The following is a 13548-nucleotide window of genomic DNA, read 5'->3' as shown; positions in this document are numbered from 1 at the left end:
TGGCTGCAGTCACCATCTGAAGTGATTTTTGGAGCCCAAGAAAATTAAGTCTGTCACTGTTTCCAGTTTCCCCATCTATTTGCCATGAAGTGATGGGACCATAATCTTAGTTTTTTGAATGTTGAGTTTTAAGCCAGCTTTTTCAAGGGCATCAGGAGGTGTATTTCCACTGTATGTCCAGGAGGCGGCGAGTTGGAAATACTTGGGGGACCCAGCACTCCTGTTGTCCACGTCAGCCCCAGCCCTCCAGCCCCAGTGCTCCCAGGCATCCCTCATTGTTTGCAGGTGCCGTGCCAGGGGCTACATCGCCAGCTGATGAGGTGTGGTGGCCTGGATCCCTCGCTGCAGGGAGCGTCATTGTCTTAAGATCTGAGTTGCAGCGTCTGGAAATACGCCACCGGGTTTGCGTGGAGGCCACGCCCCTACCGCCTGCTCCAGCCAATGAGTGAGCTGACAGGGGCGGAAGGTGGGACCCAGGGATGAGGGTTGGTTGGGCGGAGAGAGGGGGAAAAACTGGCATCTCATCTAAAGACCCTAATCCTATTGGATCAGGGCCCCACTTTATGACTTTATTAAACCTTAATTACTTCCTTAAAAGTTAGGGCTTCAGCATATCCATTTTTGGAAGACAATTCAGTTCATAGCACCCACCGTATCCCTTCTAGAGTATCTCCAGTAGCGCAGTGAAAGGCAAAAACTTTCGCATTCTTTATTTCTTCTGGTGGTTACTCTGTTTCTCTCAAGATACGTCAATTTTAGGTACTTCCTGTCAACTTCCCGCTCCCTTCCCTCCCCCTTACCTTTAGGCTTCTCTTCGAACTTTAAATACCATGACATCTCATTCTCCGGGTCTTATTCTCTCAACCAGCACTGCCCCCTAGACTGTTCCACGGTGATGAAAATGCTCTCTCTCTGTGTCGTCCGATATGGCAGCCACTGGGCACATGTGGCCACTGAGCACCGAAACTGTGGCCAGTGCAACTGGGGCGCTGAATTTTCTTTTTTGGTTCGTACATTAGTTAAGTCTGGGGCTTCCCCGGTGGCTCAGTGGTAAAGAATCCACCTGCAATGCAGGAGACCGGAGTTCGATCCCTGAGTCAGGAAGATCCCCTGGAGAAGGAAATGGCACCCCACTCCAGTATTCTTGCCTGGAGAATTCCATGGACAGAGGAGCCTGGCAGGCTGCAGTCTGTGGGGTCACAAAAAGTCGGACACGACCGAGTGACTATCACACACACACATTCCATGCTAAACCCTCACTTTATAGGGAAAGGAGGAAAGCCAGAAAGGAAATTAACTTACCTGGGGCCACCATCAGACTAGAACAGACAGCCAAAATCATTTTAAGGCCTCACACCCTATGACATGTACTAAAACAATAACCGCTAACACACACACACACACACAGCACGTGAGGCAGGCTCTGGGCTGGGTGGCTTTGCATGTATTGAAAAATTTTCACAGCTCCAAGAAGTCGGTCTTATTATGTTCCCATTTCACAGATAAGGAATCTGAGGCCCAGGAAGACTGAGCAACTTGTCCTATATCGATAGCTACTGAGTGACAAAGTCAGGCTCCAAATACAGACAGTCTGGCTCCAGAGTCACCTTGGAGAGAGCGGCTCCAAGGAAGAGACGCCAGGGTTGTCAGAGAAATCCAGAGTAAGGCTCTTCCTTCCCTCTTGATCAGTATCTGATCAAGGAATCAAGGATCAGGAAAACTGAAACCACTCCAGGCATTTAAGCTAGAGGAAATATAATTAGGGAATTGGACACCAAGAGGCTGCAAAGGCTGGAGGGTAAAAGAGGCATAATCAGGTTACCACTGATTGGTAGTTGCAGGAAGCTGCCAGAATTCCTAGGGTCGGCGTGACAAGAAAATGATGGGGTAGGGAGTTCCCTGGCGGTCAAGTGGTTGGGACTCCATGCTCTCACTGCTGAGGGCTTGGGTTCAATCCCTGATCAGGGAACCAAGATCCTGTACTGTGGTGTCACCTAGAGACTGCTGTACTGCTGAAGGAGGAACTAGGCTGGACCCCTGAAGTCTCAGCTTGGCAGCCCTCTCAGGGCACTGCCAAAAGCCAGGGGGAAAGAACTTCTGTGTGTGTGTGTGTGTGTGTGTGTGTGTGTGTGTGTGTGTGTGTGTGTGTGTGTGTGTGTGTGTGTGCACCAAGTCACTTCAGTCATGGGGAAAGAACTTCTGTGTGTGTGTGTGTGTGTGTGTGTGTGTGTGTGCACCAAGTCACTTCAGTCATGTCCGTCTCTGTGTGACCCCACGGACTATAGCCCACAAGGCTCTGTCTATGAAATTCTCTAGGCAAGGATACTGGAGTCGATTGTCCCATTACCTCTTCCAGTTTTTATTTTTTACTGCCTTCCAACTGCCAGAAACGAACAGGAAATCAGCTGGCAAAGGAGACAGAGAAATAGTTTGCAGGCTTCTAGCCCCAGATATAGAGAGGAAGGCATAGGAGCAAGCATGGGTCTAAGACACTCCGACTGTCTTCTTCATGTCCTGGGGCTGTCTTTGAGGGGCACTGTGAAGCCTTCTGCTGTATGGGCCTTCACTCTTGCGGGGGACCCAGCCCTCACCTCGTTGTGTCCTCAGAGTCACAACCCAGCTATCGAGGAGGCTCAGCAGTGACGAGGAGATGGGGCAAGCTGGTGGAGGAGAGGGGGAGATGACTCCTTCCCCCAAGCCTTGCTTAACCCTCCCTTTCTTCCCAGCATGTCCCAGGAATTATCAGAGCCGGCTCTGAGTCTTCCCTGGAAGGAACTCTACTTCACTTTTTTCTTCCTGACACAGCTCATTTTATCCAGTCTTCTGTCTGTGCTTCTCATATACCTTATGCAGATCTGATCATAAAGGGCCTTGTTAAGACAAATAGCCAGTGCTCCATGCCAGCGGGCATCTAAGTGCCAAAAGCACAGACCATATCTTGTGGGAGATGAGCCCCAAAGGAAAGCCTGGAGAGGGAGTGAGTGGATGCATGGGTGTCCCGGAAAGACACAGCTCTCTGATCTCCTGCCAGAGGTATAGGACATAGGATTGCCTTGTACGGTTATGCAGTTTTCTCACTGAACAAGGACATCACAACTAAAGGGGTCTCATTTACATGGAAATCATAGGTTTGTAAACTAATGACAATTTTCTAGCAAGTGGCAGAAAACGTCTCTTGTTCTAACCAAATCAATGTAGCAGGATAATTTCTCAGGTGAGTGGTGATGCCCCCAGTGGCTCAGTGGTAAAGAATCCCCCTTCCAATGCAAGAGACACAGGCTACTTGAGTTCAATCTCTGAGTTGGGAATATCCCTGGAGAAGGAAATGGCAACTCACTCCAGTATTCTCGCCTGGAGAATTCCACGGACAGAGGAGCCTGGTGGGCTACAGTCCAAGGGTTTGCAAGGAGTCGGACATGACTGATCAACTGAGGGTGAGCATGGAGACACTAAAGGAGAGTCTTGACCCTTGGTGGGTTGGAGGCCAAGGAAGTGGAAGGGAAAGGAAGGGACTGTGTGAGGGGACCCCCAAGAATCCCAGAGGAAGACACAAAGGTGGAGGGAGGGGCAGTTTGGTGGCATAGACATGAGGTTAGAAAGGGGAGTTGCTTTCGGCAGAGAGATGGATGAACAATTCATCGGGGTCTGAGGGGCAGGGAGAATAGAGATCCCATCCAGAGCCTTCAAACCCCTCCATCTCATCTCCTCACATCTCTTACCCCAACAGCCGCTTCACCAGAAGTGGACGGAAGGTCAGTGTCCACCCAGGGATAACCAGGTTCGGAGAGGCATAGGACACTGAAGCCGTAGGGAACAGAAGAGCTCTGGGGACACTGGGAAGGGCCCCAGATGATCCTGTGGCTTGGCCTGCCCTGACAGTTCTGCTTTCAGAATGACGTTTCTTGGGAAACAGGTGAAGGTCTTCAATGGGCACAAACTTCCGGTGGAAGATGAAAGTGTTCTGGGGATCTAATGCATGGTGAGTCCAGGTAACAGCGCTGTATCATACACTTGAAGATTGCTAAGATGGTAGATTTTTTTAAAAAAATATCTACTTCTTTGGCTGCACCAGGTCTTAGTTGTGGCACACAGCATCTTTGATTTTTGTTGTGGCATGCGGGATCTTTAGTGTTGGCATGTGGGATCTAGTTCCCTGACTAGGGCTTGAACCTGGGCCCCTCTGCACTGGGAGTGAGGAATCTTAACCACTGGACCACCAGGGAAGTCCCAGGAAAGTAGACCTTAAATGGTCTCATCACACATTAAAAAAACAATGGCACCCATGTGAAGTGAAGGAGCTGTTAGCTAACCTTATAATGAGGTACTCACTTCTCAATATATATTGCATATTGACTTATCACTTTGTGCAGCTTAAACACAAACTTATACGCTAATTATATCTCAATAAAGCTGGGGGAAAGAAACCCAAGTGACACTTCTGCCCTCCCACTCAGCCACCCCAGCTTACAAAAGCAATCTTCACAGTAAAATCTTTTGAAAAATCCCCCCAAAATGGGAAGAAGAAAATAAGTATTATGCAGAATCTCGTAGGGATTTTCCTGGCAGTCGGTGGTTAAGACACTGCACTTCTACTGCAGAGGGGGTGGGGTTTGATCCCTGGTTGGGGAACTAAGATTCCCCATGGCCAAAAGATAGGAAAAAAAAAAAAGATTATCCAGAATCTTATAAAACAAGTTATTCAGATTGTTGTCACAGGGAGACCTAATCCCTCATGTAGAAAACTCTTACAACCCACCGCCTCCTCTTCTCTGGATTTACCTCTTCACTTTCTGGAATACATCCTTGAAGTTATTTTTACAAGGAAGATAATACCTAGGTGTGGGAGGATGTAATGTGGAGAGATGCCATTTAGTTAAGAAAAATTCTATATACCAGCAGTAACCAATGAGGAAATTAACAGAAAAATCAGATAACCTTCCCAAGAGCAATTAAAAAACCAGGAAGTAGCCAAATGAAGAATGCCAGAGAACTTTATGGAGATGTCAAATAAAAACAACTCTGGACTGAGATAACTTTATGCAAAAAGCCCACTTGCAGTAAGGAGAATGCTGTGAGCTCAGAAATATGCAAGCTTCTCAAAATCAAACAGAAAAAGGCTTTGCCTGTCTGGGCTGAGGGGTTCCCCATAAACGGGAAGTTGATTAGTTGAGGAAAAGTAACCACCGTGGTTGGCAAAACACTCAGGAAGTGTGTCTTCTTGGGGTCAGCGGTTCTCAGGAGAAGCTGACAAGGGGGCCCGTCCCACTTTTCAGTCCTCAGGAGGTGAGGGAAACTACATTTGAGGGTCAGTGGGGAGAAGAGAAGCTGGACTTAAGTTTGCTCAGAGCCAAACAGAGGGTGAGAGATGAGCCGTGAACACCTGATTGGACAAAATATTGAAATCTTGTTCAAGGACAACCTGAATAAGTGGCTGATCTGTGGGTTTCACAACATGACATTGTGATCCGCCTCCGTGTTCTGAAATGGCCTGCCACCAAAGTTGATTCTTTATCTCTTGTTTATCTTTGGTTCATTGAATTTACTATTGTGTCCAGAGATGTTGGAACAGTCCCTGACGTCTAATCAGTTCTTGATACAAATTTATTCTTTTAAAACAAATTTTAGGGTTTCCCTGGTAGCTCAGGGGTAAAGAACTCTGCCTGTCAATGCAGGGGACATGGGTTTGATCCAACGTGCTGCGGAGCACTAAGACCAGGAGCCACAACTATTGAGCCTGTGCTCTGGAGCCGGGGAGCTACAACTACCGAGCCCTCATGCCCTGAGTTTGTGCTCTGCAACAAGAGAAGCCACCACAGTGAAAAGCTTGAGCACCACAACTCAAGAAAAAGCCCGAGGAGCGGCAAAGACCCAGCACAGTCAAAAATAAATAAATAAAATTATTTTTAAAAAATTTTTAAAAGAATTCCTGGTGCTCCAGTAGTTAGGACTCTACCGAGGAGAGCCTGGGTTTGATCCCTGGTCCAGGAACTAAATTCCTGAAAGCTGAGTGGTGCAGCAAAAAAAAAAAAAATATATATATATATATATTTTAAATGGAGCTATATATATATTTTTTTAATGGAGCTATAATTGACATAGAACACTGTATGAGATTGCATTGTAACTATTATAATTTCATACACAATGATCTGTACTTACAATTACACATTGCAGTCTGATTACTACCACAGTTTGGAGCACCTCCACTGCATCACATAATTATCACTTCTTTTCTTGTGGTGAATATAAATATTAATATATTCACTGTAAAAGGCCACCAGTGCCTGGTCCCACCCTCTGATCCACAGGTCCTGATGGCATGGCTCCAGAATGGGGCTGGAGCATTAATGTTTATCTTAACAAAGTTCCTGGACAATTCGTATTAGAACCACTGATCTAATCACAAGTGCAGAGGCCACTGGCCAGCTCTGTCTCTTTAAAAAGGATTTGTTTTCTCTGCTCTGTCCGTTTGTGGTATTTAATTTTTCCCCCTCTCTCAATCTGCCTAAACCATCTCACCAGCCAAGAATGTGAATAATGTGTTTCAAATATTTTCAGTTCCCATTTAAGCCCTTTTAATGCTTAGTATTCACTGCCAGCAGGCAGACTATCTTTTAGACTATCAGCCTATTTGAACTCCCTCCCCAAGTTTAACCCCCAGTCTGCTTCTCCCTCCATAAAATCCAAGCTCTTCCCGGTGGGAGTTGAAAGAGCAGAGGGCAATAGGGGCCTGGACTAGCAGGTCTTGTAGTCATGGTTTTGGTGGGGGGGTGGGTGGGCAATGGAAAGCTGTGGAAGGTCTTCCCCTTCATGGGAGGGTTTAAGTTGAGAGAGACATCACTAGATGCTCATTTAAAACATCTGGGGAATTCCCAGGTGGTCTAGTGGTTAAGACTCCCTGCTTCCAATGCAGCAGGCACAAGTTCAGTCCCTGATTGGGGAACTAAGATCCCACATATGTGATAAGGAAAAAAAAAGGACTCCTACAGAAGTGACTTAACTGGGTGTCTCGGGCTCAGGATCTCTCATGACCTTGGGCTGGGGCCAGGATCACCCAAAGATTTGACGGGGGGTGGAGGGTTCCCTTCCAGTTAAGTTCACTTGTGTGGCTGGCATGCTGTTGCTGGCTGTTTGCAGGGAGCCTCAGTTCCTCTCCACGTGAGCCTCCACAAGGCTGCTTGAGTATCCTCACAATGTAGGAGCCGGTTTCCCACAGAAAAGGTGATTCAAGAGAACAAGGTGGAAGTCATAGAGGACCTTAAAGATCCATTCTTGGAAGTCACACTGTCACTTCCACAGCATTCAACTGGTCACACAGACCAGTCCTGATTTGATGTGGGGAGTGACTGTATTCAAAATGTGAAGATCACTGGGGTCATCTTAGCGGCTGACTGCCACAAACTCATTATTTTCTTTTTTCTATTCTTTTAAATTTACTTGGCTGCAAGAGGTCTTAGTTGTGGCATGTGGTATCTCATTCCCTGACCAGGGATCGGATCTGCGTCCCCTGCATTGCAACGCGGATTCTTAACCACTAGACCCCCACGGAAGTACTGTGTGTTTCTTTTCATTTGATGCACTTTGTAACCTGCATCTTGTAATGTGTTCAAAATAAATAATGTTTTTAAATTAAAAAAATTATGCCATGGCAAAATACTCAATGCCACTGGTTTATTATTGACTGTTACGTGAAAAAAAAATTAAGTTGTCAAAAGGCAATCTTTTACACCCGTCTAGAAAAAAGACGGGATAGGAATACAACAAAATATTACCAGTAACCTCTCATTGGTGGGATCAGTGATGAGTTTTACTTTCTCCTTTGGGGTCTTCGAGATTTTGCAAACGTTCTACATTAAGTACCACGAGTTTTGATTCTTTTGGCCGTTAGAATTAATGTTATTAACAAAAACTACAAGTCCCGACAGACATTGCGCCTCCGACTTCTGAAGACAGGCCTTCCCCCGATGCAATGAACGCTGGGATTCGCAGTCCATCTCCGAAGCAAGGTGGGACGCACAATACCGGCACAGATGACAGAGGAGGGATCACCACCATTTCGACCAGTGGACAGTGCGCACTGGTCCTGAGTGGCGCGCAGTTAACCAATAGATAAGCGGCTAAGCCTGAGTGACGTGTACTTCAGCCTACGGGCGGCCCATGGGGCGGGGCGGGGCGCGGCGGCCGTAGTGCGAACCATGGGAGGCGGCTGGTGGTGGGCTCGAGCCGCCCGCCTTGCCCGACTCCGCTTCCGGGGGGCGCTGCTGCCGCCTCCGCGGCCCCGGAGCGGGGGTGCCCGGGGGTCCTTTGCCCCTGGCCACGGCCCCCGCGCTGGGGCTTCGCCGCCGCCTGTGTCCGAGCTGGACCGCGCAGACGCCTGGCTCCTCCGGAAGGCGCATGAGACAGGTCTGGGGCTGGGGCTGGGGTCAGCCTGGATGGGAGACGGGGTTCCGCCTAGCCAACCTGCCCGCGTGCACGAGTGGAGGATGGGGGCGGGATTTCTGCTGGAAACGGGGCCCGAGCTTAGAAGGGAGAAGGGCTTCCGTGTAAGCGCAGGGAAGCGGCTGGGCGCAAGAGCGCAGTCTGTCCGCACAGGAGAAGGGCTTGCGGATGGGACGCTGGGTCTGGTTTATGGGGTGCAGTAGGAATTGGAGAGGTTGGTCGGGCCAGCACACGTAGCCTTGTCCAACTGCGCTGTCTAGATGGGAGAGCCTTCCAAAGAGGGCTGTGGGCGGGGGAGTTTAATGTAAGAGGGGGCCTGGATGGAGGGGCCAGTTCAGGTTAGGGGACCACTCTGCATAAGGCGGGAGCGTAGAGCCCCACAGAAGAGGAGGGAAGTTCCGGATTGGAAGCGGGAACAACCAATAGAAAAAAAACTCTCGACTGATTGGAGGGTGTGGTGCCCCTGGCTGTAGGGGCGGGGCTTCACGTGGGCGTTGGAGGTTCGGATTGGAGAGCAGGTCTAGGTACAGGATGGGACAGGGGTGGGGGGATTGTAACCCTTCCAGTCCCCGCTAGGGGACCATTCCAGGGACTTGAATGGATGTGAATGACATCGAGGAGGAGCATACCCACTAGCAGTGAGGTTTCAGAAAGCTGAAGGGGAGGCTGGAGAGAGGCCTGGGAAAGTAGGGAGGTAACAATTTGTTGGGGGAATCTGAGAAAGAAGTGGGGCGGGGCGAGCCCATGGGGGATACACGTGTGGCAACGACGTTGACCCAGATGACCTCTTGGGGTCTTCCTGTCCTTAGATTTGTTGTTGTTGTTCAGTCGGTCAATCAAGTCTGACTCTTTGCGACCCCATGGGACTGCCAGCCGGCCAGGCTTCCCTGTCCTTCACCATCTCCCCGAACTTGCTCAAACTCATGTCCATTGAGTCGGTGATGCCATCCAACCATTTCATCCTCTGTCACCCCCTTCTCCTGCCCTCAATCTTTCCCAGCATCAGGTCCTCAGATTCAAGTTCTGCAATTTTGATCCTAGATGCTCCTCTAGACTCTGTAGACTGTCTTGCATCTTTGGTGTTGCAGTTTGGGGTGGGGAGGAATTCGGAGATGGAGACGTGAGAGGGTTTGGGGCAGATAGACTTTGGTAGGTGGGCCACCGGGACAAGGTGGGGATTTAGGGCCGCACAGGGTGGTCAGATGAAGAGGCGCCCCTCGGTTGACTATCCGGGCTGGGGGCTTGGGAGCAGGGTTTGTGGGCTGACGCTGACTTTTCTGCCCTGCCACCACCCCCAGCCTTCCTCTCCTGGTTCCGCAATGGCCTCCTGGCCTCAGGCATCGGGGTCATCTCCTTCATGCAGAGCGACATGGGCCGGGAGGCCGCCTACGGTGAGTGTAGACCCCCCTCTTGCCTCCACTGGGGAGTGTAGACCCCCCACACACACCCCAAGTTAGACTCTGTCCTGCCCCACCCCGTCACCCCCTGGAATAAATGAACCCCTCGTGCTTCCCCCACCAGAAGTGCCTCCCCTTCATTTGTGAGTGTCCTCCTTCTCCCCACCTCGTCCCTATCTCATGGGCACCGGACCCACCAGAGGGGCTGGCTCAGGGCAGAGCTGTGGGTCCTTGCCCTTTCCAATCTGACTTCTCAGCAAAGATGCGGGTCCCTGTCTCAGCCCCTCATGCTGCCCCCGCTCCCATCTTATCTTTGCTCTCAGTCAGGCCTCCCGGCTCCAAGCCCTAGCCACACACCACCCGCCCCCATTCCCTCTCATATCCCCGACCTTGGCTCTGTACTAACCCTCACCCTGCCCTTGAGTGCGCCCCATCCCCTTTCTAACGCCACCCCGGGCCCTCGACCCGCCTGGGTCCCCAGGATCGGGCTCCCTGACCCCAGTCCCCCTCTCTGTCCCACAGGCTTCTTCCTGCTGGGCGGCCTGTGTGTGGTGTGGGGCGGCGCCTCCTACGTGGTGGGCCTGGCGGCGCTACGGGGGCCCATGCAGCTCTCAGTGGGGGGTGCGGCCGCGGGCGTGGGGGCGGTGCTGGCCGCCGGCCTGCTCTGGGCTTGTGCCGTCGGCCTCTACATGGGCCAGCTGGAGCTGGACGTAGAACTGGTACCCGAGGATGACGGAACCGCTGCAGCCGAAGGGCCCGATGAGGCGGGCCGGCCTCCACCTGAGTGAGCCGTGGGGAACCGGGCTGGGCGCTGGCCAGCACGGCCCGGAGGACCGGGACATTAAAACCTGACCCTTCCCGCTCTCCAGATTCCGAGTGGTGGTTACTTTGTTGGGGATGCTGAGCCAGGGGGAGAGGAGAGGCAGAGGCGGGCACGTGGAGATAATTAAGGAGGAAGGAGAGAAGAGGAGCTCCGTGGCCACAGAGTGAGAGCAGGCGTTTAATTCATGGGGGCTGAGAGCCCTGCCCCCATCCCCTTGGGGTCCCCACCCATCCTCCAAGTCCGGCCACGTGGAGGGCTGTCCCAGTCCTCAGTCCCCCTTCCGCTGCACCCTGGTGCCCAGGGCCCCGGGGTAGGGCAGGCCCAGGGCGGGGTAGAAGGCCTCTGGGAGGGCAGGGCCCGGGCCCAGCCTCTGCAGGTGTGGGTACACCAGGCCCAGCTCGGCAGGGCCGTAGCGGATGGTGCCCGGCCCGCACAGGCCCCGCATGACTGGGGGAAGGAAGCCGGTGTGCAGGAGGGAAGGTGGGGGGTCCCCAGGAGGCGCCAGGCCCCAGGGCCCCACCAAGTCCTGCTTCAGGGCCCCCGCCCGGATGACGGACGTGAACTCAGGCCTCGTTGGGGCCAAGTGGCCCGACGGCTCCTCGTCCTCACTGTCCTCCAGGTCTTCTGTCTCCCCGGGGACGGGCTCCACTTTGATGGGTTTGCCCCGGGGCTGGGGGGCCTCGTCCTCCTCGGGAGGGGTGGGCTGCTTTCCTTCCACTGGAGGCTCTGGCTCTGCAAGAGGAAGATTCTGAAGGGCGCCATCTTATGCATCCCCAGCCCTCAGCCTTCCCGTCTGTAGAACAGGCCATGCTCCGTGGACCAGACCCATGCGTCTCCGCTGTCTCCCCTTCAGGGACAGTTGGCAAAGTCTGGAGGCATTTTGGGGAGGAGGATGCGCCTGGATCCGAGGGGGTGGATGTCAGGGATGCTGCTAAACACCGTACAGTGGGGCGGGCTGGTCCCCACCACAAAGTATGACCGGGCCCCAGAGGTCAGAGGTCTGGACCCAGGCTGTCCAACGGGACTTCCTGCTGAGCTCTTCAAATGTGGGGAGGATGACTAAGGAAATGGAATTGAATCTATTTATGATTATTTTGTGCCACACCACATGGCCTGTGGGGTCTTAGTCCACCAAGCGGGTATTAAACCTAGCTCGTGGCAGTGAGAGCCCAGAGTCCTAACCCGCGGACATCCAGGGAACTCCTGGAATTTGAACTGTACTTTTACTGTAAATAGCCTCCACACCCCGCACGGGGCCCAGAGGCCGCTCAGAGCCTCCCAGGGGCTAGGCTGGAAGGAGAGGTCACCTGTGGGCTCTGGCTCCGGGCTGGACGCGTCCTCACGGGCCGCACTGGCCGGAAGCTGGAAGGCATCCAGAGGTGTCCGCTCCCCCTCGGCTTGGCTGGGACAAGACATGAAATTGGGAGCTAGGGGCCCAGGCCACCCAGCCTCGGGAAGGGAGCCTTCCTCCTGCTCACCAGTCTTGTGAGTGGAGACCTCCCCTCCCCCTCTGAGTGCAGGCACCTCCCCCCACTGCAGTGACTGGGGACCCCCTCCCACCTGAGGCACCTAGGCCTCATCATTGGACCCCAGACTTCAAGTTGGCTTCTAGACCAGCTTGGCCCTGTCTCCTGAGGCCAAACCTCTGCAGCCCATGGATGCCTGGATGTCACCCTAAGTGTCCCCTTGGGCACCGCATGCTCATCTGACCTCAGCATCTTCCTTCCAAACCTGCTGCTCCTCCCAGAGACCCAGGCCCAGACCCCGCAAAGCCAGAGATGGCCCGGTGGTCGCCCCCTGCCCTCCTGACTCCTCCACCCGTGCTGCCTGGCAACTCCCGAGGCTCCCAGCCCGTCTTGTCCCACAGACAGACCTCCTCTTCATGGCAGCCAGAGGGTCCTTGCACGAAGCCGATTTGACTGTGACTGCCTCCAGCTCTAAACCCTCTTGTGGCTCCCCAGTGCCCCACCACCATCTTCAGCTTCGTTCCTGGGGACTCTACTCCAGCCCAGAGTGCTTGCTCCCTTTGGTTCTTCAGCTGAGTCAGCTGGGCCTCTGAGCCTTGTCTGTGCTCAGCCTGGAATGTCCTCCCCACCTCTAGTTTCTTTCCATCAGTTGCTCTGGCCCTCTCGTAATTGCCTGCCATGGCCCTCCAGTACCCCAGAATCCACCTAGGCCTGAGGCTACTTTGCATCTGTGTTTCTCCCTAAAAGAGACCATCATTTCCCCTCTGCCTTCTGCAAGCAAGGTCTTTTTCCTCCAGGCCTTCACTCTCACTGGACTCCATTCCCCTTCATGTTTTTACCGCCTCACCCCGCTAGACTTGTCTAGCAACCCTCCCTGAGAGCTCCCACCCAAAGGTAGGAAGAGCTGGCAGATTCTTCTGGAAGGAGTTCTGAGCTCCTCATGGGAAGGAGGGGGGTGGGCAACCCTCACCTGAGCACATAGCTGACCCAGAGCACATGGCGCTCTCCAGGGCTCTTCCCACTCACAGCCACAGTGGCCACGGACTGCAGCCACACGAAGCCCCCGGCGCGCTGCAGCCAACGGTAGTAACCGGTCATCACCTGGCCCTTGTCCAGCACTGGGCCCAGCCCAGGGACCAGGAGAGACCGGAAGGGATGGGGTGGGGTGGGATGGACAGAGAGAGAGAGAGAGACAGGTGGACAGGGAGACAGGGGCCGAGAGGGGGCGGGTGACAGGGAAACAGGAAGGGTGAGATGGTGGGGAGAAGAGAAAGGCAGGGCAGAGAGAGGCAGAGAGAGACAGAGAGAACCTAAGTCAGAAAGACCGAGAGGGAACCTGGCAGCGAGGCCCCTGGAGTTTGAAGGCTGGGTCAGAGAGACCCCAGTCCCCGTAAATCCCATCCCCTGCCCAATTCCTGAGACT

The 13548-nt window shown here is 53.0% G+C and overlaps 2 protein-coding genes and 1 long non-coding RNA gene across 4 annotated transcripts in view; 2 read left to right on the top strand and 1 right to left on the bottom strand.

Moving 5' to 3' along the window:
- Nucleotides 1-118: 118 nt before the first annotated feature.
- Nucleotides 119-5869, top strand: LOC122421357. Of its 2 annotated transcripts, none has more exons than XR_006263473.1 (3): nucleotides 119-445; nucleotides 3728-3979; nucleotides 5626-5869. It is a non-coding gene; the product is annotated as an uncharacterized LOC122421357 (long non-coding RNA). The 2 variants fall into 2 exon arrangements; XR_006263472.1 differs by having other exon boundaries at nucleotides 119-466.
- Nucleotides 5870-8162: 2293 nt separating this feature from the next.
- Nucleotides 8163-10704, top strand: TMEM160 (transmembrane protein 160). The gene is made up of 3 exons (XM_043437618.1): nucleotides 8163-8403; nucleotides 9738-9830; nucleotides 10359-10704. Exons 1-3 carry the CDS (start codon nucleotides 8196-8198, stop codon nucleotides 10622-10624), a joined length of 567 nt encoding a protein of 188 aa, XP_043293553.1. The 5' UTR covers nucleotides 8163-8195; the 3' UTR covers nucleotides 10625-10704.
- A 108-nt stretch (nucleotides 10705-10812) lies between these two features.
- The window catches only part of NPAS1 (neuronal PAS domain protein 1), a 16945-nt gene continuing 14209 nt past the window's right edge, over nucleotides 10813-13548 (bottom strand). Inside the window, exons 6-8 of the mRNA XM_043437128.1 lie at nucleotides 13096-13546; nucleotides 11967-12061; nucleotides 10813-11391 (exon numbers count right to left, since the gene is read on the bottom strand). Of these exons, the coding sequence (XP_043293063.1) occupies nucleotides 10928-11391; nucleotides 11967-12061; nucleotides 13096-13546 (1010 nt within the window). The 3' untranslated portion in view covers nucleotides 10813-10927. The remainder of the gene's footprint in view (nucleotides 11392-11966; nucleotides 12062-13095; nucleotides 13547-13548) is intronic.

The sequence above is a fragment of the Cervus canadensis genome, chromosome 18, assembly GCF_019320065.1.
Source record: "Cervus canadensis isolate Bull #8, Minnesota chromosome 18, ASM1932006v1, whole genome shotgun sequence".
Taxonomy (NCBI): domain Eukaryota; kingdom Metazoa; phylum Chordata; class Mammalia; order Artiodactyla; family Cervidae; genus Cervus; species Cervus canadensis.
This window is presented reverse-complemented; position numbering and strand designations above follow the sequence as displayed.

What these genes read in the sequence shown, in the direction of transcription:
- TMEM160 (XM_043437618.1), top strand. Translation starts at nt 8,196, where the DNA reads ATGGGAGGCGGCTGGTGGTGGGCTCGAGCCGCCCGCCTTGCCCGACTC. An exon ending in CCGGAAGGCGCATGAGACAG is followed by an intron (nt 8,404 to 9,737) that starts GTCTGGGGCTGG and finishes CACCACCCCCAG; the next exon opens with CCTTCCTCTCCTGGTTCCGC. An exon ending in GGGCCGGGAGGCCGCCTACG is followed by an intron (nt 9,831 to 10,358) that starts GTGAGTGTAGAC and finishes TCTGTCCCACAG; the next exon opens with GCTTCTTCCTGCTGGGCGGC.